At 52.7% G+C, this 25,902-nt stretch overlaps 1 protein-coding gene and 2 long non-coding RNA genes across 4 annotated transcripts; 1 reads left to right on the forward strand and 2 right to left on the reverse strand.

Moving 5' to 3' along the window:
- On the forward strand, nt 1-24,986 carry LOC116914010 (myosin-6). 2 transcript variants are annotated; one of them, XM_032918281.1, is made up of 38 exons: nt 1-20; nt 364-581; nt 1,861-2,004; nt 2,235-2,391; nt 2,485-2,512; nt 2,747-2,858; nt 3,101-3,193; nt 4,086-4,149; nt 4,368-4,466; nt 4,877-4,980; nt 5,064-5,202; nt 5,629-5,897; nt 6,195-6,365; nt 6,534-6,843; nt 7,444-7,514; nt 7,751-7,838; nt 7,924-8,041; nt 8,179-8,302; nt 8,539-8,675; nt 11,404-11,659; nt 11,825-12,067; nt 12,229-12,405; nt 12,651-12,796; nt 13,039-13,129; nt 14,631-15,020; nt 15,341-15,467; nt 15,556-15,674; nt 15,940-16,136; nt 16,784-16,967; nt 17,115-17,280; nt 17,367-17,491; nt 18,320-18,628; nt 19,025-19,228; nt 22,095-22,220; nt 22,328-22,603; nt 23,586-23,681; nt 24,291-24,425; nt 24,898-24,986. In XM_032918281.1, the coding sequence occupies exons 2-38, from the start codon at nt 381-383 to the stop codon at nt 24,919-24,921; spliced, it is 5,820 nt and encodes a 1,939-aa protein (XP_032774172.1). In that variant the 5' UTR covers nt 1-20; nt 364-380; the 3' UTR covers nt 24,922-24,986. The 2 variants fall into 2 exon arrangements, with proteins under 2 accessions (XP_032774172.1, XP_032774173.1); XM_032918282.1 differs by lacking the exon at nt 1-20 and having other exon boundaries at nt 381-581; nt 24,901-24,986.
- LOC116914013 lies at nt 14,490-15,875 on the reverse strand. Its single transcript, XR_004389651.1, has 3 exons — nt 15,550-15,875; nt 15,314-15,451; nt 14,490-14,942 (listed from the first exon to the last, which is right to left on the reverse strand). It is a non-coding gene; the product is annotated as an uncharacterized LOC116914013 (long non-coding RNA).
- On the reverse strand, nt 24,104-25,318 carry LOC116914012. The gene is made up of 3 exons (XR_004389650.1): nt 24,880-25,318; nt 24,312-24,755; nt 24,104-24,181 (listed from the first exon to the last, which is right to left on the reverse strand). It is a non-coding gene; the product is annotated as an uncharacterized LOC116914012 (long non-coding RNA).
- Between the last annotated feature and the right edge of the window lie 584 nt (nt 25,319-25,902).

Genomic DNA, 25,902 nt, shown 5'->3' on the forward strand with positions numbered 1-25,902 from the left:
TCTGTGAAAAGATTAACCAGGTGAGAATGCCCCCAGTTTCCCCTGTAGACAGCAGATCATGATTTTCCCAGAAGCCAGACTTCCAGCACCCGCCCTCTGCTCAGCAACCTGGCACTCTTAGCAAACTTCAGTCACCCTTACCCCACATAGACCAAGTCTTGCAGACAGCCTCCTTCAGATGACTTCGAGTTTCTGCAAGGAAAGGAGGACTCTTTGTGATGGGGAAGCAGGCACTTTCCACGGAGTCCTGACGGGAAAGCCATAGGCTATGGCATAGTAGAGGCAGGGAAGTGGTGGAATAGGACTTCACACAGAAGGTAGGACACACCAGGAATGACATATCCCTCCTATCGCCCCCATAAGAGTTTAAGAGTGACAGGATGACGGATGCCCAGATGGCTGACTTCGGGGCGGCAGCCCCATACCTCCGCAAGTCAGAGAAGGAGCGCCTAGAGGCCCAGACCCGGCCCTTTGACATCCGCACAGAGTGCTTCGTGCCTGATGACAAGGAGGAGTATGTCAAGGCCAAGATCGTGTCCCGGGAAGGGGGCAAGGTCACTGCCGAAACGGAAAACGGCAAGGTACGTGCAATGATGGCAAGACAGGGGAGGGCGGGCGGCTTGGAGAAAGGGGTTGGAGCAAAACCTCCTGTAGTGGGAGCTGAGGAGCCTGAGGAGAGGTGGGGATGCCAAGATATGTTCCCTTGAAAACCCCGGGACCAGAACCTTTTCAGGGAGACCTAAGCGGGTGCACCAGGGGTTACCCAAGGGACGCTCTACTGCCAGAAGGACACTGCCTTCCTCCTCAGAGAGGTCTTTATTTTTTTATTTATTTATTTTTTTTTTTCCGGAGCTGGGGACCGAACCCAGGGCCTTGCGCTTCCTAGGTAAGCGCTCTACCACTGAGCTAAATCCCCAGCCCAGAGAGGTCTTTAGATGAAGGCACCACCACAGCACTAAAGGCAGACGCCCTTTCTAGCACTTTCTATCCCTCCTGCCTGTGCCTCAGTTTCCCCCCAAGAGTTCACTTTCTCAAATTCTCTTCTCCTAAACCAAAAGCAAACTCAGACCCAGATGAACAAAAAGGGCAGAAGCTTTTGAACCAAAAGCTGATTCCTGAGGCCAGCGATATACACAGGAAGGAACCCTTGTTCACTAGGTACACAGCCTGGCCATGAGAATTAACCCCCTGCTCGCCAGTAGGGCTCAGAGCTGTGTGACTCGCAGATTTGCTGCCTGGATGATGCTTCCCCCAGGATGTGACTGATAGCCACGACCCACAGGAATTATAATCTATCCCAGTTCAGCGAGCTCTGGTCACTATGAAGGCACAACGTTTAACTGTTAAGAGTCACCACCTCTTCCACTGTTTAAAAAAAAAAAAAAAAAAGCACTTGCATCCCTGTTGGCATCAAGACATAGGAAACGGATGCCAATCAACCCCCGATTTTGACAGATAAGGAGTACAGAGTTGGGGTTTGCTGCTTGTCCCACTGGGGGAAAAGGCTTTCCTAGGGCAACAGAGGCACGGCACAGGGCACGTGGATTTTAGAACTGCTAGTCTCTAGCTTTCCCTTTGTATGTTTAACTCATAGGGGCAGAAAAGAGATGATCACTGGACAGGATCAGGAGCTGGCAGGAGAAAGGAACCCTAGAACATCTCTGGAGCTTGGGCAGGAAAATTACCTGGGATCTGAGTCTAGTGGGGACTTAGGGGCAGGAAGCTGAAACCTTTGTTAGCCAAGAACTAGGGGAGTGAGGCCAAGCAGGGAGGGGATAAGAGCACAAGGTTGGTAAACGAGATCTGACAAGAACCATGGGAAGGTGGTCGCCCATCCTATCACCCACTCTCCTTCTCCAGACGGTGACTGTGAAGGAGGACCAGGTGATGCAGCAGAACCCTCCCAAGTTCGACAAGATCGAGGACATGGCCATGCTGACCTTCCTGCACGAGCCGGCTGTGCTCTACAATCTCAAGGAGCGCTATGCGGCCTGGATGATCTATGTGAGTGGCTGCTACACCCTGCGGGGACTCGGTAGAGGCCTTCACAGGCCAGGGGACCCAAAAGGAGGGGGTAAAAAAGCTTTCCAAAGTCCTAGTGTCTTCTCACCATGCCTGCCTGATTCATCCTAGCAAAATGAAGGGAACCAGTTCAAGTGGCCAGGAGTGACTCTGACTGCCACCACTGCCAGTCTTAGTCTCCCCTTACATGTTGGCCCTGTCTTCTACTCCAGACCTACTCAGGCCTCTTCTGCGTCACCGTCAACCCCTATAAGTGGCTGCCAGTGTACAATGCAGAAGTGGTAGCTGCCTACCGGGGCAAGAAGAGGAGCGAGGCTCCACCCCACATCTTCTCCATCTCTGACAACGCCTATCAGTACATGCTGACAGGTAAGCCTGGTGCTCCGACCTGGGTCCCCTCAACCTGAATTCTCAGCTGGACTCTCATCCCTCAACCCATTGCCTCTCTCTTCTCTCCTCCAGATCGGGAGAACCAGTCCATCCTCATCACGTGAGCAAGCTCTAATCCTCCACAGGGGGTTCGGGTGGGGATGGCCAGGCTGACCCCCTGGGTACAGTTGGGCAGGAGAGTCTTAAGGCCATAACTGCAAGGATATGGTGGGAGGGGACTGGGCTCTTTTTGTGTTGGACTCTGGTGACCTAGGCTAGGAAAGGACAGGTGTGGAGCACTTGGTATGAACAATAGTGGAATTCGAGGGCTCTGACTGTCCCTTGTTGCCTCCAGTGGAGAATCCGGAGCGGGGAAGACTGTCAACACGAAGCGTGTCATCCAGTACTTTGCCAGCATCGCAGCTATAGGGGACCGTAGTAAGAAGGACAATCCTAATGCAAACAAGGTGAGCATGGGTCACAGGCTCAGCCGAGGAGACGCAGGGAGAAGAGCAGGACTTGGGAGGGTCAGTGCAGAAGATCCTCCTGACGGACACACATGTTCTGAGACCTCTGTGGGGCCTGAGGACTTCCTAGCTGTACATCCAGCTTCACCCTACCCATGAGAATCAGTTTAGGCTTCCGCCAACCAAAACCATCTAGAGGTGAATGGAAGATGAACCCCCCCTAATTTCTGCTCCTTTCACAGGGCACCCTGGAGGACCAGATTATCCAGGCTAATCCTGCTCTGGAGGCCTTTGGCAATGCCAAGACTGTCCGGAATGACAACTCCTCCCGCTTTGTGAGTGACCCTGGACCACACACACACACACACACACACACACACACACACACACACACACACACACACACACAGAGAGAGAGAGAGAATGGGACAGAGACAGACAGAGACAGAGACAGAGAGAGAGATGGGGAGAGAGACAGAGACAGAGAGGGCAAGAGACAGAAGACAGAGAGAGACAGAGACAGAGAGACAGACAGAGAGAGACAGAGAGACAGAGACAGACACAGAGACAGACAGAGAGACAGATAAATGACCTCATCCAAACTTATCAAGAAAATGGGAGTTCTATTTTGCCAAGAGTTGATATACTTTGTTGATTATATACCGACAAACATACACACACACACACACACACACACAGAGAGAGAGAGAGAGAGAGAGAGAGAGAGAGAGAGAGAGAGAGAGAGAGAGAGAGAGAAAACCCTCCTGACTCTGGCTTCTTGAGTTCTGGGAACCCTGGAAAGAAATCAAACTGCCCACAGATATGGACAGAGCTGATTTGGGTCATATTTGAGAACTTACCAACATTTCCATATGTTCTGGGGCCAAAGGCCTGAATTTCTACAGACTGAGAGAGTCACCCAAGTCCTTCCCTTATGAAACAGGGGTAAGGACATCTACCTAACAGAGCACTGAGGGGATGGGGTGAGAGCCACAAACCAGAGGCCTCTGACACAGACTAAGCCTGGTCACTGTTTTCCCCTCAGCTTCTCGCTGATATCTGGGTGTGAGCAGCCTTTTCTTAGTTTTACCGATACTAAGCTGTGATACCAAATAGGCCTTTTACATTCTAGAGCCATCACTCTAGGACACTTTGGGTTGGGCTAAAGTCCACATTTTGATTCCATACTTCTGGCCAGTGCCTTCACTCTGTTTGGTCTACCCACAGGGGAAGTTCATCAGGATCCACTTTGGAGCCACAGGAAAGCTGGCCTCTGCAGACATAGAGACCTGTGAGTGCCACCATCTTGCTGCCCTCCCCTCGGGCAGCCCCATCTCCTCATTCCCTCTTCTGCCTAGATCTCTGCCCACCTCATGGCTTTAATAATCTTTACTGAAACTAGCCTCTTCCTGGGTTTCATGGATGTGGGAGCCTCTTGACCCAATCCCTGTTCTTTTGCTAACTCACCTGTCTTCTCTCACCTGCCCTCCTCCTGTCTCCATTCCTCAGACCTTCTGGAGAAGTCCCGGGTGATCTTCCAGCTGAAGGCTGAGAGGAACTACCATATCTTCTACCAGATCCTGTCCAACAAGAAGCCGGAGCTGCTGGGTAACCTGACCTGACCACTGCCCATGCTGTTCCTCCCCTGGCTCTGTCCAACCTCCTTGTTCCCTCTTCCCTCTGATCCACTCTTCCTCCTCCCTCACCCTAGCTGGTCTGCACCTCTCCATGCCCTGTCAAGTACCTGCTCCTCATTTTGTGTCTTCCCTCTCTTCCCTGCCATGTTTTCTCCCCTCCCCCTTTCTCTTCACATGCTTCTCCTTTTCCCACTCCACGTTCCTCCTTCTTCATGGGGCCTTGGGGCTTCTTTCCTGGGGACCCTTGGGCCTTTACTGCTTTGGCCTTCAGTGACCATCCTCTTCTCTATCTCCTCCCTGTCCTATCTCCCTCTGCTCTTTCCCCATTCTCCCCTCCTTCCCTTTCTCTACCTCCTGCCCTACCCTCCATGCTTGACACAGACATGCTGCTGGTTACCAACAACCCGTACGACTATGCCTTCGTCTCTCAGGGAGAGGTGTCTGTGGCCTCCATTGATGACTCCGAGGAGCTTTTGGCCACTGATGTAAGTGAGGAGCCTGGAGATGCCCTTGGCGGTTCTGGAGAGCTCCCGGACCACCCTCTACTCATCCTCTCCCTCTGTCCCAGAGCGCCTTTGATGTGCTGGGCTTCACAGCAGAGGAGAAGGCCGGTGTCTACAAGCTGACAGGCGCCATCATGCACTATGGGAACATGAAGTTCAAGCAGAAGCAGCGGGAGGAGCAGGCAGAGCCAGACGGCACAGAAGGTGTGAGGGAGGTGCACTGTTGAGGAAGCCCTAGGTGTTGCAGGAGCTCAGGAGGCCCACTGACCTCCAGTACAGAAGTCACTAGGGACTGGGTCTCTTGTGCTGAGCTCTTTCAACAAGGCTTAAGGAATTAGGTTGGCAGTAATGTTTCCTGGGCTACAATACAGAAAGATGGAGGAAACTGGGAGAAAATGAGAAGCAGTGGTCAGCATCTTCACCCAGGGCCAAGCCCTGCTCCCGGGCCTGCTCTTCAGCCAGATCCTAACCCAGGCCCTGTATGACTTGGGGAACTGAGGCTTGTGGGATAGAGATGGGATGGAGGATGGGGTGGAACAGGAACATGGCAAGCAGTCCTGCACTAATCAGAAGTTAGCTGGGATTAGGAATGGAGGTATTGAAGGTGCTTCCGCTCTCCTTGCCGACCAGATGCTGACAAATCTGCCTACCTCATGGGGCTGAACTCAGCCGACCTGCTCAAGGGTCTGTGTCACCCTCGGGTGAAGGTGGGTAACGAGTATGTCACCAAGGGGCAGAGTGTACAGCAAGTGTACTACTCCATCGGGGCACTGGCCAAGTCAGTGTACGAGAAGATGTTCAACTGGATGGTGACACGCATCAACGCGACCCTGGAGACCAAGCAGCCACGCCAGTACTTCATAGGTGTCCTGGACATCGCCGGCTTTGAGATCTTTGATGTGAGTCTGGGACCCTGGCCTGGGACACCACTTGTTCCTCACCCACCCACTCAGAGCTTCAGTCACGTGTGGAGGGCCAGCCATGGGCCAGGCACGGGGGTTGGGGGGTCTGGATAGAGCCAATCACTGTCCCTGCCCTCGGGAGAGGCCCTCCCTTCCCTGCCATGACCTGGGAGACCAGCCATGCCTGTGCAGGGCTCGGACAGGGGTGTGGCACAGTCCTAGGCTGACCCACCATGCTGGCCACTCAGACCCTCAGTCAGCCTGCCTGCCTGAGTGGCTACCTCACCCCTGCAGTTCAACAGCTTTGAGCAGCTGTGCATCAACTTCACCAATGAGAAGCTGCAACAGTTCTTCAACCACCACATGTTCGTGCTGGAGCAGGAGGAGTACAAGAAGGAAGGCATCGAATGGGAGTTCATTGACTTCGGCATGGACCTGCAGGCCTGCATCGACCTCATCGAGAAGGTGAGCCCTGTCTCCATCACCTGAGCTCCCTTCTCTGCCAACCGGAAATAGTCATCCCATCCCTTCCTCCCTCAGGAAACCAATCCCCAGAATGTCAAGCTGCTCCCCAGACCCAGGAAACTGGGAGTGTAATCAGTCATCCTCTCTCTCCTTGCTCTATGCTGTCAGCCCATGGGCATCATGTCCATCCTGGAGGAGGAGTGCATGTTCCCCAAGGCCACGGACATGACCTTCAAGGCCAAGCTGTATGACAACCACCTGGGCAAGTCCAACAACTTCCAGAAGCCTCGCAATGTCAAGGGGAAGCAGGAAGCTCACTTCTCTCTGGTCCACTATGCTGGCACCGTGGACTACAACATCTTGGGCTGGCTGGAGAAGAACAAGGACCCTCTCAACGAGACGGTGGTGGGGCTGTACCAGAAGTCCTCCCTCAAACTCATGGCCACACTCTTCTCCACCTACGCTTCTGCTGATACCGGTAAGGGACAGCCTTACAGTGGGCTGGGGGATTTCCACAGGCGCTGGGTCCACAGGGAACAAGGGATCCCAACACAGTCCGTCTGCACCCCCCTGTACCTTTCCCTACCTAGTGTCATGGGTATGTGCATGCACACGTGTCTGTCTAGGTCAGGAAGGGAGGCACACATTTTACCAACAGATGCCCAGCACAGAAACATGCATACAGGAGTTTTTAATACAGGTTGGCAAGACTACTGAACAAAGGACAGGGCAGATGAGCCTTCAGTTCAGAGAAGGGAGAAAATGGGCATGGTTGGAGATGATGAGGGTGAAGTATAAAAAGAGTAGATAACCGGGAGCACGTGATGGCAGTGGCGTTAGAAGATAGAAGACCGGGGCGCTGGTAGCGTTCTCACCCCTGCAGGTGGGTTATCTTAGAGGCTGCCTCTAAGCCAGCACCCGTCCCAGCTTTTAGACGTAGTTATTTCCACCCTCATGGAAAATAGACTTGGAAAATTGTTTGCCCAAAGTCACACAGCCCCCGAAGAGCAGAGCCCTGGCCCTGCCTGGGGGTGCTGTGTTCTTAGGGTCTTGTTCTTTGGCCTCCTCGTGTTATTAGGTGACAGCGGGAAAGGCAAAGGAGGCAAGAAGAAAGGCTCATCCTTCCAGACGGTGTCTGCTCTCCACCGGGTAAGAAGGGCCCAGAGATTCCACAATACCTGTAGTGGGTAAGGTCAGAGCCTCTGGGCTGCAACACTCTACCCTGATGCTCTGTGCATGGGACAGAAAGAGTTATATGTTCATAACACCGTGAGCTTGCCTGCTCTCTTTTGATGGTTCTGGTGATGGAGTATCTGCAATCCCGGACTCAGAAACCCAAGCGAAGGTTCACATGGCCTCTGTCTCTCCACTCTTCTCTTACCCAGGAAAATCTGAACAAGCTGATGACAAACCTGAGGACCACCCACCCTCACTTTGTGCGCTGCATCATCCCCAATGAGCGGAAGGCTCCAGGTGAGTACAGGGAAGGCTTTAGTCAGGGGTGCTACCTGGCACCTACTTATTCAGAGGCTGACCTCCGTCTCCCCTGCTGCCCCAGGGGTGATGGACAACCCCCTGGTCATGCACCAGCTGCGATGCAACGGAGTGCTGGAGGGTATCCGCATCTGTAGGAAGGGCTTCCCCAACCGCATTCTTTATGGGGACTTCCGGCAGAGGTAAGGGGAGCCCCAGGGCTCCAGGAGCCAGGGATGGGCGGCCTTTGTGGGAGCTGGAGTCTATGGTGGCCCTGGAATGCTATAGGCAGAGCAGATCCACTCAGAATGCAAATGACTCTGAGAACTTCCCTCCCCAGGTATCGAATCCTGAACCCAGCAGCCATCCCTGAGGGCCAATTCATTGACAGCAGGAAAGGAGCTGAGAAGCTGCTGGGCTCCCTGGACATTGACCACAACCAGTACAAGTTTGGTCACACCAAGGTGAGTCTAGAGCTCTACATAACAGCTGTGTAGCAGGTAGCCATGGTGAGTGATAAGAGCTGAGACCAGGAGGCAGACTCGCACAGGCTCCGCCCCTCTCCTTTTCCACGCCCACAGTCAGACCTGGACCGCACAGGTGATAGGTCCCGGGGAGCTTATTGGACCTCCCCCCACCCTCCTCTACCTTGGTCACCCTTGGTTGAGGCTCTGCCCTGAGTCTACCCACTTCCCCTCAGGTGTTCTTCAAGGCGGGGCTGCTGGGGCTGCTGGAGGAGATGCGAGATGAGAGGCTGAGCCGCATCATCACCAGAATCCAGGCTCAAGCCCGAGGCCAGCTCATGCGCATTGAGTTCAAGAAGATGGTGGAGCGCAGGTGAGGCTAGCCAGAGGGAAAGTGTCAGATGAGAGAGGGCTAGCAGTGCCTGGTAGTTACAAGCATCTGGATTCAGATCCGGGCTCCACTGCTTGCTGTGATGTGGACAAGTGAGTCTACCGCAGTAGATTTCATTTTGAACCATTTTTGAAGGGCTCCATGACACTTTAAAACACCAAATGAATTAAGAAGGCTGGCCTATTGTTACAGATGTGTAACTTAGTATAGGATTTCAGAAAGCATTTTATTCTCTTTTTAATGTACTTAGGTTGATTTTTTTTAAAGATTTATTTATTGTATATAAGTACACTGTAGCTGTCTTCAGACACACTAGAAGAGGGCATCAGATCCCATTACAGATGGTTGTGAGCCACCATGTGGTGGCTGGCAATTGAACTCAGGACCTCTGGAAGAGCAGTCAGTGCTCTTAATCGCTGAGCCATATCTCCAGCCCCAGGTTTTTTGGTTGTTTTTTTTTTTTTATATTAGACTTATTTATTTATTGGGGTAATGCCATGTCACATATATGAAGGTCAGAGGACAGCCCACAGATTTGGTTCTCTCTCTATATTGAGTGAATGAGTGAGTGAGTGAGTGAGTGAGTGAGTGAGTGAGTGAGTGAGTGAGTGAGTGAGACAGGGTTTCTCTGTGTAGTCCTGGTTGTTCTTGAACTCACTCTGTAGACCAGGCTGGCCTCAAACTCAGAGATCTGCCTCTTTTGTCTCCAGAATGCTGAGCTTAAAGGCCCATGCTGCCACAGCTGACTTTTTTTTTTTTTTTTTTTTTTGGGCTGTTTGTGGTTGCTCTACTATGTGGGTCCCAGAGATATACTGAGGCCGTCAGACACCTTCTCCCTGCTGAGCCACCTCAAAGGCTCTTATTCTCTCTCTCTCTCTCTCTCTCTCTCTCTCTCTCTCTCTCTCTCTCTCTCTGTCTCTCTTTGAAATTACCTCATGTGTTTGCTCCTTGTGTGTGTGTATGTGTCCGTGGCATGCATGCACATGTGTCCATGCATGAGGCGTGGTGCATGTGGAGGTCAGAGGACACCGCGCAGGCCCAGATCTCTGCTCCTACTGTGTTCAATCACAGGGACTAGATTCTGGCTCTGATGCTTGACAGTGAGGGCCTTTGCCTGCTGAGCCCTCCGGCTAACCCTGCTCTCTTCTTTGAAGTTGAGCTATCACATACTTTTAGTTTTGTCAGGTTTTTGACGAATTCATCCGTGCATACAAGACTCAGTGATCATACTCACCTCGTTGTCCCCCCCCCACTCCTGCTGGCCCCTTCTCATTCCTAACCAATTCCCTCTGCTCCCATGTCTTGACTTTTTATCACCACATACTTCCCATTCCGTTCCTGGATACAGTGTCACAGAGAAACCCCTTCACGTGTACACCAGGAGACAAAAGAAAAGAAAAAAAAAATCAATCTTCATGGAAGCCTTACTCTTAAGAGCAGGGACCTAGAAACAACCTCAGTTTCCATATAAAAGGGAGTGGCTAAATAGTATTCCAGCCATTTGGTGAAATACTATGTAACCTTGAAAACGGCTACACTACAGGAACATAGTATAATACACTTGACCTTTAAAAGCCGGTCACTAAGGGAATAAAAGCAATTCATACAAGCAGACATACAGTACGACACGCCATTCATCTATGAAGCTCGGAAATCAGGAAAACAGAAGTGCATTGTTTAAAGTGACCTTTGTACATTGTTTAAAACACTTTTTTTGGAAGGAGCAAGAAAAATCAGGAACTGAGGAGATGGCTCAGGTAGGTGTTTATGCTGCAAACATGAGCTCTTGTGCTACTTCTCCAGCCACATGAAGAGCCAGGTGTGGCTACAAGACCCCAGCCCCATGGGGCAGAGAGAGCAGGGTCGGTAGAGCTTGCTGCTATCAGCCTAACAGAAACGCAAGCCCCAGGTTCAGCGCCTTGTGGCAGAGAAGGACAGAAGGAAACACCTAATGTTCTCCTCTGGTTGCTAGGCACATGTGGACATGTATACTCACATGTGTGTGCCTGCATACACCACACGCACAAATTTAAATAAAAAAAGAAAAACTGAGATAGGTGTCTTACTACGTATCCAGGCAGGCCTGGCTTGGAACTCACCAGGTAGACCAGGCTGACCTTGAACCACGGCGATGCACCTGCTTTTGCTCCTGAGTGCTGAGTGCTGGCATAAAAAAATGTGCACTACCACACCCAGCCAAAAAGAATAATTTTTTTTAAAGTATGAAAATGGAAACCAAGTTGGATAGTGGTAGCTGCTTCTAGTAGAGGCCAGGGAAGGTGAAGAGAGGAGCCCACTTCCAGCTCAGTGGTTGAATGTTCCTCTCTTGCTCAGCTGGGGGTTCCTGAGCAGTTATTCTGTTTTGAAATTTCATTATATATATGAATATGTATCAATCTATCTATATATATATTTATATATGTATGTATATATCTCACAGGCATTTTGAGATGTAAGATGCTACATAGTCTGTATTTGAAGGTATCCTGAACGTTGAACACAGTAGACCTCTCAGTGGCTTCCATTACTGTTGCTGTCCCAGTAGGGGAATTCGTACCACGCTTTTGTTGAAGTCATGGGAGTGAGGCTACAATGCCCCTTGTCCCTTGCACCTAGAAACTTGCTCAGACAGAGGAGGCCAGCGCAACTGGTCCCATGACTGAGGAGACCCCTTTCTAGAGTTCTTTCCGATTCCACTCTTTCCTGTCAGGGATGCCCTGCTGGTTATCCAGTGGAACATCCGCGCCTTCATGGGGGTCAAGAATTGGCCGTGGATGAAGCTCTACTTCAAGATCAAGCCGCTGCTGAAGAGTGCAGAGACAGAGAAGGAGATGGCCAACATGAAGGAGGAGTTCGGGCGAGTCAAAGATGCGCTAGAGAAGTCTGAGTCTCGCCGCAAGGAGCTGGAGGAGAAGATGGTGTCCCTGCTGCAGGAGAAGAATGACCTGCAGCTCCAAGTGCAGGCGGTGAGGCCAGATGACTCTCTCGTCTCTCTCCTTTCCTGTCTCCTGGATCCTTTGCCCATCTCATCCCCAGAGTCTGGGACTCTGGAAGCTCCAGCCCTTTGCCAGACCCTGCATCTTCCCTCTCTTTAATCTCTTTGATCATTGACTCCTGTCCCTCGCCCCCAGGAACAAGACAACCTGGCAGATGCCGAGGAGCGCTGCGACCAGCTGATCAAGAACAAGATCCAGCTGGAGGCCAAGGTGAAGGAGATGACCGAGAGGCTGGAGGATGAGGAGGAGATGAACGCCGAGCTCACTGCCAAGAAGCGCAAGCTGGAGGACGAGTGCTCAGAGCTCAAGAAGGATATCGATGACCTGGAGCTGACGCTGGCCAAGGTGGAGAAGGAAAAGCACGCAACAGAGAACAAGGTGAGGCCGGCTCCCTCTGCTTCAGCCCAGGTCTCTAGAAGATTTCCAGACCAGAGTATGGGCATAGTTGGTAGCGCCTTTATAGGTGTCTGCACAATGGCACCCTTGGATCCTCAAAAGCTATGTGGACTTATTTATTGATGTTTATTCTTTCTTGGCAGGTTAAAAACCTGACAGAGGAGATGGCTGGGCTGGACGAGATCATTGCCAAGCTGACCAAGGAGAAGAAAGCTCTTCAAGAGGCCCATCAGCAAGCCCTAGATGACCTTCAGGCTGAGGAGGACAAGGTCAACACACTGACCAAGTCTAAAGTCAAGCTGGAGCAGCAGGTGGATGACGTAAGTGGTGAGAGTATGCTCCACCCCTCTCAGATCAGGACTTCATAGCCAATGCCTGTAGGTGAGGAATCCCCCCCTCTGCATCTAAGTCCTACGACCCGGGGAGCTTCTCCGCTCTCTGTGATTCCTCGTCAGGCAAATCTCTGAGTACCAACCCCCATGGACATTCAGTCAGGACAAGACTAAGGCCCACACTGTGAATCCCAGTCTTTCCAGCACCTTATTCATTTAATTCTCTCTGCCAGCTGGAGGGGTCCCTGGAGCAGGAGAAGAAGGTGCGCATGGACCTGGAGAGAGCAAAGCGGAAGCTGGAGGGTGACCTGAAGCTGACCCAGGAGAGCATCATGGACCTGGAGAATGACAAACTTCAGCTGGAGGAAAAGCTCAAGAAGTATGCTCTGTGGTGGGCGGGGCCAGGAGGGGTGACAAGGGGTGTTTCTGGCCTGGTAGCCATGGCACTGAATGCTGTACTTCTACTGGCTTCACTTCCCTGGGCACATTGAAAGTGAGGGCAGTCAAGGCTCTACCCCATTGCTGTCTGGGCCAGGTTTTGGGGGGCTGGTTCTGGCATAGAGTGATAAAGGCAGGCCCAGAGGAAGGACGACCATCACTTACGCGTCCCTTCTACTCCAGGAAAGAGTTCGACATCAGTCAGCAGAACAGTAAAATAGAGGATGAGCAGGCCCTGGCCCTTCAGCTGCAGAAGAAACTGAAGGAAAACCAGGTGACTACTTCCCAGGGTGGCAGAAGGGAGCTCAGAGCCGGAGGCTGTGAGGGTGTTTGAGGTTCTAGACAATGCCCGGGACTCCAGGCAGCCCAGGACCCAAGCACTCCTAATACGGGAATGCTAGCCTTCCCATGGTTGGGCAAGACTATGTCATCTTCTTAGCAAAGCTGTTTTGGGGGAGAATCATGCCTACTCATAGGGCTTCTTTTCCCCAAGATGCTCTCTGCCTGTTGGACTTTCTGTTGTGGAACAACTGAGAGGGCTCAGTTCTCCTCCAACCCTCTCTTCTCTCTCAGCACAGGGTTGAGGCGAACCCTCTTCCCAGGAGCTTCTCTGTTCACAGTTCTTGGGTGCTAAGCCCGCCCTCTCACACAGGCTGAGAACCACAGGCATTCCTGAATACAGATAACTCCCACTCCCTGGAGTAAGTCACGTAGCCTCCCTCACACTGATCTCACCTGGACGATGGCAGGAAGGCTGTAAACTGAGGCTTACCTGCGCTCATGTGTGGTTTGTTTTCCCATCTTCTTGGGTACACCTTTTCTTTTTATTGAACCCAGAATACTGAGCCATCCCCCGGGTCTTCTGCCACAAATCTGGGCAAGTTCTTTGGCCCCCAGGATATAATAATGTTGTTATTCTCACCGAGTCTTGGCACTAGGCTATAACACCTCCTTCTTCTGTGTAGGGTCTGTGTTTCAAGCCCTACCTTCTCCGAGTAGAAGTATAGGTCCCCTCTTTCCTACCCCAGGATCTGCTCTATGGTAAAGTTGCCCATTGTGCCAAAAAGTAGAATCCCACAAATCTCCCCTGTAGAGACCAAAGACCAAAATGGCAGATGAGCATGCTCCAGATTTAGTCAGGACCAAGACTAAGGCCACAACAATGAGGTAGGGGTATGAAGAAGAGGGCGACTTGTTGTTACACAGCCTGCCTTGGAAAGGAGCAATCAAGCTACAGTCTGAGCTGGAGCATAACCAAGGAAGCCGTGAAGCGTGGGGAATACAGTTGAGTAGACTTCATGGTTAGCTCAGATAGTATTTGATTACTCTCGAGGCAGCTTTGCTGCAAGCGTTAGTAAAAACGAGTGCTTGTTTCCTTGCCTTATAGTTAGTGGAGCAGAGTCAGGTGAAACCGTGGGCTCTTTGAGGTTCATAATCTCAGGAGGTCTCAGGATCGCACTCCAAGCACAAATGCCCAACACTTAGGCTACAGATGCTCAAACTGAGTCTCAGATGTTTTTGAAAAATCTTCTAAACTTTGGCCTCGGCCAATTTCCTAATGGCGGTCAGTCTCTTCTAGAGTCAGCACACCTTGCTTCATCCACGTACAGCTACTATGGCATTCTCCACACAGTTTAAAACGTCTCCAGGCATTGCTAGCTATACCTAGAGGCTGAAAACCAATGCTAGGGATCTGGGAGCCTTTTAGAGCCCTGGAGCAGGGGCCTCAATGGAGGGTCCAGGAAGCAGGTCTGAACCTCTGTGTCCCTGACTAGGCACGCATCGAGGAGCTGGAGGAGGAGCTGGAGGCCGAGCGCACAGCCCGGGCCAAGGTGGAGAAGCTGCGCTCAGACCTGTCCCGGGAGCTGGAGGAGATCAGTGAGAGGCTGGAGGAAGCCGGTGGGGCCACATCTGTGCAGATAGAGATGAACAAGAAGCGCGAGGCCGAGTTCCAGAAGATGCGGCGGGACCTGGAGGAGGCCACGCTGCAGCATGAGGCCACGGCCGCGGCCCTGCGCAAGAAGCACGCGGACAGCGTGGCCGAGCTGGGCGAGCAGATAGACAACCTGCAGCGGGTGAAGCAGAAGCTGGAGAAAGAGAAGAGCGAGTTCAAGCTGGAGCTGGATGACGTCACCTCCAACATGGAGCAGATCATCAAGGCCAAGGTGGGCCTTCTCAGCAGCCCCACTTCCCCTCACAGCCGTGCCATCTCTTGCCATTCCCTTTAGTGCCCTTTGGCCTTCACCTCCTGTCTACCCTGCCTCTCCGTAGCCTTCACCCACATTTATCTACTAATCTTTCTTTAATGCATTTCCTTCTTCAGACTGAGTCCTTTCTACTCTATGCCACCCTCTTGCCTGTCCTCTGAGCGCTCCCCCATCCTTGCCCTCTTTCCCTTCTTCTGGTCGGGGTCCACACACCCCTCTTCCCTGCCAGTCCTGGCTCGTCCCACATTCACCTTCCATCTGCTCGTTAATGCCTGAAGGCAAACCTGGAGAAAGTGTCCCGGACACTGGAGGACCAGGCCAATGAATACCGGGTGAAGTTGGAAGAAGCCCAGCGCTCCCTCAATGACTTCACCACACAGCGAGCCAAGCTGCAGACAGAGAACAGTGGGTGCCCCTGACCATCCCCTCGCCTGCCCCGAGTAGCTTTGGTTTCCCCCTTCCATGCCCCAAGAAACCTTCATTCTACCTCCAGGCGAGCTGGCTAGGCAACTGGAAGAAAAGGAGGCATTGATTTCCCAGCTGACCCGGGGCAAGCTCTCCTATACCCAGCAGATGGAGGACCTCAAGAGGCAGCTGGAGGAGGAAGGCAAGGTGAGGCCCAGTGGGACAGGCTTGGTGGCATCCCTGGGCACAGTTACCACCAGAAGCACACCTGGATGTGAGACATAACCTATTAACCCATCTTCCTGCCCTCCTGGTCATTTAATGACTCCTTATCTGTAAGGGAGAGAGGTAGGCAAATGAAAATCGTCTCATGTGGATGAGTCTGGGTCTCGACTGAAGAAAACAGACATTAGAATCTAGAGACTGGAGGTCTGGGTTTGCTCCAATCTTCTCGATGCCCACCTCTTCCCAGGCCAAGAATGCTCTGGCCCACGCTCTGCAGTCAGCCCGGCACGACTGCGACCTGCTGCGGGAACAGTACGAAGAAGAAATGGAAGCCAAGGCCGAGCTGCAGCGCGTCCTGTCCAAGGCCAACTCAGAGGTGGCCCAGTGGAGGACCAAGTATGAGACGGACGCCATACAGAGGACAGAGGAGCTGGAGGAAGCCAAGTGAGTCCACTGTGACTGCCCCTGCATTTTTTTTTCTTTTTTATTTTTTTTTCGGAGCTGGGGACCAAACCCAGGGCTTTGCGCTTGCTAGGCAAGCGCTCAACCACTGAGCTAAATCCCCAACACCCCCTGCATTTGCAAGGAGAACAGTGCAGAGCATCTGCTGCAGAAACAGGCAGAGTAGATGCAGGAAAGACCTATGGGGTGGAAGAACAGAGCACGGGGAGACCTGGTGAGCCATGGAGGTGCTTGATAAAAGCCTGAGTCTTGCAACCTGTAACGCCTGGCTGACCCTTGCTTACTTCCTTTGACGGGTGAGCTTTTGGCCCGGGTTATACCTGACTCTCACGTATAAGACGAGCAAAAAGCTTGTTGGTCAGAGGAGCTATCGTCACTCAGCCTGGGCTTGGGGGAAGGGGCGGGGCCGCGCTGCCACACCCATGTGCTATGTGCATGGGGGAGTCTGAGCAGACCATGGTGGAAGACTGTTCTAGGTACCAACAGACCTCACCTCCTCTAGGCCGGGGTTACATCGTCTTAGGAAGCCGTGGGGAGAAGCTGGGTCTTTCTCATCAGCACTAGGAAGAAGGGCATCATCTCACGGCCTCGTGGCTGCAAGTACAGTCACACGCTTTCCCCTGCTGCAGGAAGAAGCTGGCTCAGAGGCTTCAGGACGCCGAGGAGGCAGTGGAGGCCGTCAACGCCAAGTGCTCCTCGCTGGAGAAGACCAAGCACAGGCTGCAAAATGAGATCGAGGACCTGATGGTGGACGTGGAGCGCTCCAATGCGGCCGCCGCGGCCCTGGACAAGAAGCAGAGGAACTTCGACAAGGTGGGCCCACGGTGGGGCTGCAGACGCTGTGCAGTGGGGTCAGTGCCAGCTCAAGGCCAGAGCGTGCTCCTTAGAGGCAGGGGAGCAGGGCTGAGTCAGGAGAGGGGCCTGGGGCAGCTCTGGACACAGGGTGCTCTGTCCCCACAGATCCTGGCTGAGTGGAAGCAGAAGTATGAGGAGTCCCAGTCAGAGCTGGAGTCTTCCCAGAAGGAGGCGCGCTCCCTGAGCACAGAGCTCTTCAAGCTCAAGAATGCCTATGAGGAGTCTCTGGAGCACCTGGAGACCTTCAAGCGGGAGAACAAGAACCTCCAGGGTGGGCGAGCTGAGGGGCAGGGAAGGGCTGCGGGGAAAGGGAGGCGGGACAAGGCGTATTGATCCTTCTGGTTCTCTGATCCTCAGAGGAGATCTCAGACCTGACTGAACAGCTGGGAGAAGGGGGTAAAAATGTGCACGAGCTGGAGAAGATCCGCAAACAGCTGGAGGTGGAAAAGATGGAACTGCAGTCGGCCCTGGAGGAGGCTGAGGTAAGGGCCTAACTCTCTCTGTACCCTCCAGTCTGTCCTACTCTATTTCACCTTACAGAAGTCACCCCGGCCCCAAGACACAAATCTATTGGCCCCCATTCTTAGTAGGAGGTCATGTACCCAGGGACCATGACTGTCTCCAAAGCTAAGGCCTTCACACTGGACAATGCCACAGTCTGGTTTTTAGGACAGTAGGCTTGCTTCCCGGTTGGAATCAGGTTTATCATAATAACAGCTCAAACCAGTAGGTAGGAACACAGGCTCCAGGGTCAAATGACCTGACTTGAGACCCTCCCTTGCCTTGCTGTCCTCATCTGTAAGATGGGATTGATGTCTGAGCTATGATTGTGCGTATGATTATTATAAAGATTAAGTGAGATCACAACCGAGCACTTGTGTATCAGCCAAAACTGCTGCACATTTCTAGGAACCCCAGATTAGGATTATAGAAACTTCAACCTTTTCTGTGACTTTTTTTTTTTTTTAAATTGTGTGGCTCAGGAACTCCTGCTGTGTTAGTCCCAAGGCCTGACGACTGAGTTCTAATTCAGGCTGGAGAGCTGGCTCAGCTATTAAAGGCTAGGCTCTCAACCAAAGATATAAGAGAAATCTGAACCCTTTCCTTCACAGAGGAAGATCCAGGAGTCAGAAGACCCTGGAGGTTCAGCACTTTCTCTCCCACAGCCGTGTGAATACAGGACCTATCACTACAGCTCCTTCCTAGGCCACAGTCAGTCCCGGTTAAAGTCTCTCATCCCCTCCCTCGTTCCTCACACCCAACCCAATTCAGCCTTGATTACCCACCTCTGACTCCTCTCCCCTTCCCAGGCCTCCCTGGAGCACGAGGAGGGCAAGATCCTCCGAGCCCAGCTGGAGTTCAACCAGATCAAGGCCGAGATCGAAAGGAAGCTGGCAGAGAAGGACGAGGAGATGGAGCAGGCCAAGCGCAACCACCTGCGGGTGGTGGACTCCCTGCAGACCTCCCTGGATGCCGAGACGCGCAGCCGCAACGAGGCCCTGCGGGTGAAGAAGAAGATGGAGGGCGACCTCAACGAGATGGAGATCCAGCTCAGTCAGGCCAATAGAATAGCCTCAGAGGCCCAGAAGCACTTGAAGAACGCCCAAGCCCACTTGAAGGTAACAGGATCCGGGCGTCTAGACGGTGGTGAGTCGGAGTACGTACAGTGCCAGAAAGATGAAAAGGTCCACAACCACGCCTCTCTGAATATACACAGTCTTGTCTGATCTCGGAAGCTAAGAGGGCTGGGCCTGGTTAACGCTTGAAAAGGAGATAGTAGCGGACAGGGAATAACTGGGCTAACATAAATATGAGAAAGTGGGAACTACCTACCTCGTGGCTTTGTAGGCGTGAGGAACAGTGCACTCTGGACAAGAGAGTAGGTAATGTGACAGGCGTTTATCTTCCTGATGACAAAAGGCTGTTGGGTGGGATCGGGTGAGGTGTGCCGGACCCAAAATGGAAGGTCTGTTGGCACGCGGTCTAGGCCCTGTATCGTCATACTTTCCTCACAGGACACCCAGCTCCAGCTGGATGACGCAGTCCGCGCCAATGACGACCTGAAGGAGAACATCGCCATCGTAGAGCGGCGCAACACCCTGCTGCAGGCGGAGCTGGAGGAGCTGCGGGCCGTGGTGGAGCAGACGGAGCGGTCTCGGAAGCTGGCAGAGCAGGAGCTGATCGAGACCAGCGAGCGGGTGCAGCTGCTGCACTCCCAGGTGAGGGAGTTAGGGACCCTGCGCAGAAACCCACTGAGAGTCCGGGCCCAGGATAATTCTAGAGCAAGTCAAGCAGCATTGCCAAGCATCTCACTGCTTGAGTCAGCTCTCATCTGCTAGTAGCAGCTGGGAGAACCATTATCTCGAGCAAGAAGAACAGACTTAGAAGCTCAGTATGTCACGGCTGGATGGTGGTACCTGTGAGTCACGAATCTGGGAGCCATGGACTGCATTTTGTCATCTGACACCCTGATCGACAAGACAGCCTCCAACTTAATTTGTAAAGACAGGAGTTTGGGAGTTCAAAGATGCGGAACTGGGGCTGGAGAGATGGCTCTGCAGTTAAATGTGTTGACTGTTCTTTCGCAGGATCCAAAAAATTCCATCCCCAGCACCTAAGTCAGGTGGCTCACAATCCCCTACTCCTGTTTCAGAAGATCTGAGACTTGTGGTCTCTGTGGGCACCTGTACTCACATGTACATAGTGACCCACACACTCTTACCCATGTACACACACATACATGCACATGCACATACTCATACATATGCAGGAATATGCATACACACATGCACACACTGATACATAAACATGTACACACACATATATACACAGATGCACATACTGATACATAAACATGATACATACAAACATGTACACACACACACATATATACACACATGCACACATGCATACATAAACATGTACACACACATATATACACAGATGCACATACTGATACATAAACATGTACACATATATACACACATGCACACACTCCTACATAAACATGTACACACACATACACATATATACACACATGCACACATGCATACATAAACATGTACACACACATATATACACATGCACATACACACATACACATATATACACACATGCACACATGCATACATAAACATGTACACACATATACATATATACACACATATGCACACATCATGAACACACATATATGCACACACATATGCACACAGAGATAGAGGAAGAGGAGAGAGAGAGAGCCATTTTTAAGAAGCAGAACTACATCTTCTTGCCAGGCAAACTGTGGGGAGGACACTGCTTTCCACACTCCCATTGTATCCAGTTCTACTCCAGATGAGTGTTTGTGCCAAACTTTTGCAGTGCCTTGTGTGGTTTTGTTCCATAATTTAGCTTCTGTGTGAATGACACCATCCAGTGACTGTGCCCTCTACTTCAGTCAAAGACACTTTTCTCAGATTATAGTCATTTCCAGTTATTCTTTGAAATCTTCCCATTTTCTTCGGGATACTGCCCTGGCCCTACATACAAATGTATTCCTAAGCACGCAAGGGTAGAACTCCAGACCTTGAGCTGTTCGGGGTCTTTCTCCAGTGCTGAGTCGTTTTCTGGACTATATCCACTCTCAGAAGGAAAGGGAGAGTGAGGAATAGCGGAAGCCAGGCTTGTTTAATATTTTATTGGTGTTATGTTCATGTGTGTGCACGTATGTGGGCACGTGTGAGGAGGCCAGAGGTTGACCCTGGGCGTCCTCCTCGGTCACTCTCCGTCTTGTCTTCTGAGGTACAGTGTCTCACTGGGTGGGCTGGCCAGTGAGCTCCAGACGTCTGTGTCTGAGCTGCGGGCACCGGGCTACTGGTGTGCGCCATGATACCAGCTTTCACGTGACTTCAGGAGATCTCAGTCAGATCCTCATGCTCCAGGGGCAGGTGGTTCTCTGCCTGAGCCGCCTCCCCAGCCTTAGACGCCTCCTCCTCCTCCTCCTCCTCCTCCTCCTCCTCCTCCTCCTCCTCCTCCTCTTCCTCCTCCTCCTTCCTCCTCCTCCTCCCTCCTCCTCCTCTTCCCCTCCTCCTCCCTCTTCCTCCCTCCTCCTCCTTCCTCCTCCCTCTCCCTTCTCCCTCCTCCCTCTCCCTCCTCCTTCCTCCTCCTCCCTCCTCCTCCCTCCTCCTCCCCTCTCCTCCTCTCCTCCTCCCTCCCTCCTCCTCCCTCCTCCCTCCTCCCTCCTCCCTCTTCCCCTCCTCCTCCTCCTCTCCCTCCTCTCCCTCCTCCCTCCCTCCCTTCCTCCTCTCCCTCCCTCCTCCTCCTCCTCTCTCTCCCTCCCTTCCTCCCTCCTCCTCCTCTCTTCTCTCCTCTCCTCCTCCCTCCCTCCTCCTCTTCCTCCTCTTCCTCTCCTCCCCTCTCCCTCTCCCCTCCTCCCTCCTCTTCCCTCCTCCTCCCTCCTCCTCCCCCTCCCTCCTCCCTCCCTCCCCTCTCTCCCTCCCTCCTCCCTCTCCCTCCTCCCTCTCCCTCTCCCTCCCTCCCCTCTCCCTCCTCCCTCCCTCCTCCTCCTCCTCCCTCCTCCTCCTCCTCCTCTCCCTCCCTCCTCCCCTCTCCCTCCCCTCCTCCCTCCTCTCCTCCCTCCCTCCTCCTCCCTCTTCTCCTCCTCCCTCCTCCTCCTCTCCCTCCTCCTCTTCTTCTTCCTCCTCCTCTCCCTCCTCCTCCCCCTTCTCCTCCTCCTCCCCCCCCCTCCTCTCCTTCTTTCTCCTCTTCTCCCTCTCTCCCCCCTCCTCCTCTCCCTCCTCCCTCCATCCTCCTCTCCCTCCTCCCTCCCTCCCTCCTCCTCCCCTCCTCCCTCCCTCCTCCTCTCCCTCCCCTCTCCCTCCTCCTCCTCCCTTCCTCCTCCTCTCCCCTCCTCCTCTCCTCCTCCTCTTCCTCCCCCCTCCTCTTCCCTCTTCCTCTTCCTCCCCCTTGTCCTTTTCCTCCTCCTCCTCTTCCTTCTTCTCTTCCTCCTCCTCCTCCTTTTGCAATGACCTCTTTTAATTTTCTCTGAACAAAAACATGGAACTAAGCAATAAGGTGCGCATTTGGTATTCTTTATATCATACCCAGAACACCAGCCTCATCAACCAGAAGAAGAAGATGGACGCAGACCTGACCCAGCTCCAGTCAGAGGTGGAGGAGGCGGTGCAGGAGTGTAGGAACGCAGAGGAGAAGGCCAAGAAGGCCATCACAGATGTGAGTCCCCTACCCTGCCTACCCACTCCAGACCAGCATCTCCCTAGCCTGGGCGGTGAGCCCACGAGGACCTGAGCAGACCGCATGCCCTCCTCTCCCGTGCACAGGCCGCCATGATGGCCGAGGAGCTGAAGAAGGAGCAGGACACCAGCGCCCACCTGGAGCGCATGAAGAAGAACATGGAGCAGACCATCAAGGACCTGCAGCACCGGCTGGACGAGGCAGAGCAGATCGCCCTCAAGGGTGGCAAGAAGCAGCTGCAGAAGCTGGAGGCCCGGGTCCGGGAGCTGGAGAATGAGCTGGAGGCTGAGCAGAAGCGCAATGCGGAGTCGGTGAAGGGCATGAGGAAGAGCGAGCGGCGCATCAAGGAGCTCACCTACCAGGTTGGACGGGGCAGATGGGGATGGAGCGATGGCATTACGAGCCCACCCATGGGTTCAAGCAGGGCTCTGCTGTGCTGTGCTATGCTCGCTAGTGCCAGGCACCACTCCACACCAGCACCTTTAGACGCCAGCTGCAGTTCCTCTGACAGGATGCCTAGGCCTTAGGGCACTGTCTCAGCGTCTGAGAATGCCACCTACATAGCTGAGGTTGGCCATTGACCTGCTATTCTCAGTATCTTCGAAGAGAAGCCTAAGGAGATGGGCGAATTGGTCCACTTAAGAAGGGGATAGAGGCATAGGGTAGATATTGCAGACCTATGTGGACAAAGGAGCAATGGCGTCCTAGAACATGACCCAGAGACAGGAATGACCACAGCCATTGGAGCCACAGACCCTGCTGCCCAAATTCTGGCTCAGGAGAATGTGCCAGAATATTGGGTTATGTTAGTTAGAATAATCTAGGTGGTGATAACACCACCTATTCTATTTCATTGCTATTCCTCTTCTGGTCACTTTGAACCACTGGCTGAAAGGGCCCGTGTTACTGCCAGGGAAACTCTATTTACCCCTATGTCTCCATATGACCACAGTAAGAGGTTGAAGAAATGACTCAGGGGTTAAGAGCACTCACTGCTTCCCAGCACCCACACGGCAGCTCGCAGCTGTAATCCCAAGGTCAGACACCCTCACACAGATATACAGGCAGGCAAAATGCCAATGCAAATAAAATAGACAGACAAACAAACAAGTAACATTTTCCTGTGGCTCTGAGAACCTCCCCTCACTTCCAGCACCCGGATACTCATTAATTTGTAAGTTCCTGACTGAAAAATCCCTTTGGCCTACAAAGAGAGACAGCAACCCCTTGAGGGAGAGGCAGCTGAGGCCTGGGGAGAGGAATAGAGTAAGGGAGGAGGGGTTGATGACCACAGTTACTCCTCTCCCCAAAACTGGCTTCTCCCTCCCTCCCCCCCACCTTCAGACAGAGGAAGACAAGAAGAACTTGGTGCGGCTGCAGGACCTGGTGGACAAGCTGCAGTTGAAGGTGAAGGCCTACAAGCGCCAGGCCGAGGAGGCGGTGAGTTCAGAGTTCTCTCTCCATCTTGTATCCACACACCTGCTAGGGAGAGCCAGTTAGCGTCCACCACGGTGGGGCTGAGACAAGGGTCTGCCCTAACCATGTATGCTGCACCTATGACCAGAACTGTATCTACCACCCTGAGTCCCAAAGACCAGAGCTGTTCCTGCTCTGTATCTGTCCACTAGTTGCTTACAGTCCACATACCATAAGACCAGGGAGAGCATGGAGATGCAGGACAGCGAAGGGCCAAGAGTTGGAGCTGCGGGGGCTGGAGAGATGGTTCAGTGGTTAAGAGCACTGACTGCTCTTCCTGAGGTCCTGAGTTCAAATCCCAGCAACCACATGGTGGCTCACAACCATCTGTAATGAGATCTGATGCCCTCTTCTGGTGTGTCTGAAGGCAGCTACAGTGTACTCATACACAGTGGGTGGCGGTGACAGATCTTACACACTGACCACGTTTGAGGAGGGTGCCAAGCAGGACATCCCTGGGAGGGCTGTTGCAGGAACCGGGTGAGAAGTGGCTCAGGGACATGGACCATGAGAACCTGAGAGCCCATTCCAGAGTTCTCACCCCAATCTTCCATCCCGTTTATCTGCTCCTAGGAGGAACAGGCCAACACCAACCTGTCCAAGTTCCGCAAGGTGCAGCACGAGCTGGATGAGGCAGAGGAGAGGGCGGACATCGCCGAGTCCCAGGTCAACAAGCTGCGGGCCAAGAGCCGTGACATTGGCGCCAAGGTGGGTTCCCACCCTCGAATTACCAGTCATGCTCTCACCAGGACACACCTGCAGGCGTCATGCTCTGAACAGCTACATGTGTGTCCCATGTGTATTTAGACATAAAATAGGCAATGCATACAACCTGAGGGTCCTGCAGACACCTATAACCTGAGAATCCACTCTCCCACTCCAAACGGCCCCAGATCTGTGTTCTAAACTACGAGCACCGCCATCATGGGACTTCAAGACTCCTGAGGTTTAACTCCTCCCTTTCCAAGGGCACCTTCCTAGAGCCACTGAAATCCCTAGAGATTCCTCCCCAGTCTATCTTGCCCGTTGGCCTCACACCTCTTTTTTTTTTTTTTTTTTTTTTTGGTTCTTTTTTTTTGGAGCTGGGGATCGAACCCAGGGCCTTGCGCTTCCTAGGCAAGCACCCTACCACTGAGCTAAATCCCCAGCCCCGGCCTCACACCTCTTATTTCTTTCTCAGCAGAAAATGCACGATGAGGAATAACCTGTCCAGCAGAAAGAGCCTCGCTGTTGCTATCCCACAATAAATATGAATGCTTGACTCTGCCTTACCCTCTGTCCTTCCTATTAATTATCTATCTGGGGTGGGAATTTTGGTGGCCCAGGAGGAAGGTGGCCACAGCAGAGACTGTCAGAGCTGTAGGATCCGAAGCACCCCATGTCTGTGGAGACCAAGAGAGAAGTGAGAGAAGTGTCTTGTCTCAGACAGCGCCGTTAGTCCCAGCTCTACTTGGTCGTTGCCCAAGTAAAGAAAGGGAACATTTTCAAAAGTGGGAGAAACAAACCCAGGTATAATGGATGGCCAAGCCTCATGTGGGAGGTGGAGGCAAGAGACAAGAAAGCAAGTTCAAAGCCACCCTGGGTAATGTGAGTCCACCACCTAAAAAACAAGAAAACGGGCTGAAGAGATGGCTCAGCGGGTAAGAGCACTGACTGCTCTTCCAGAGGTCCTGAGTTCAATTCCCAGCAACCGCATGGTGGCTCACAACCATCTGTAATGGGATCTGGTGCCCTCTTCTGGTGTGTCTGAAGACAGTGACAGTGTGCTCAAATACATGAAATAAATAAATCTTTAAAAAAAAGCAAAAAAACATAAACAAGAAAACAACAAACCCTCAAATCGTATAAAGACCAAAGACACTGAAAGGTTGAGCCAAGTCAGACACAGGGGGATAGAAGTTTGGTGCTGAGTGGAAGCCAGCCTTCCACAGCTCACCCTCTTAGTTGGCAGAAACTAAAGTTGCCCCGGGCCTTGTGCTTTCTCCAAGATGGTCTCCCACTGATACCCAAAAAGGCTCTGCACTGCTGGGGATGGATGCACAGGAACAGCTGTGGGACACTCAGGAAACAGCTGAGACCCCACTCCACTCAGCTCCTTAGATGGAGTCCACAGGGTACATCTTCCCACCCCAACATCTGTCCTACATCTGTGAGTCAGGCCTCACCAGAAGGGCATTCCAGGACT

This window comes from Rattus rattus, chromosome 12, assembly GCF_011064425.1.
Source record: "Rattus rattus isolate New Zealand chromosome 12, Rrattus_CSIRO_v1, whole genome shotgun sequence".
NCBI classification, from domain to species: domain Eukaryota; kingdom Metazoa; phylum Chordata; class Mammalia; order Rodentia; family Muridae; genus Rattus; species Rattus rattus.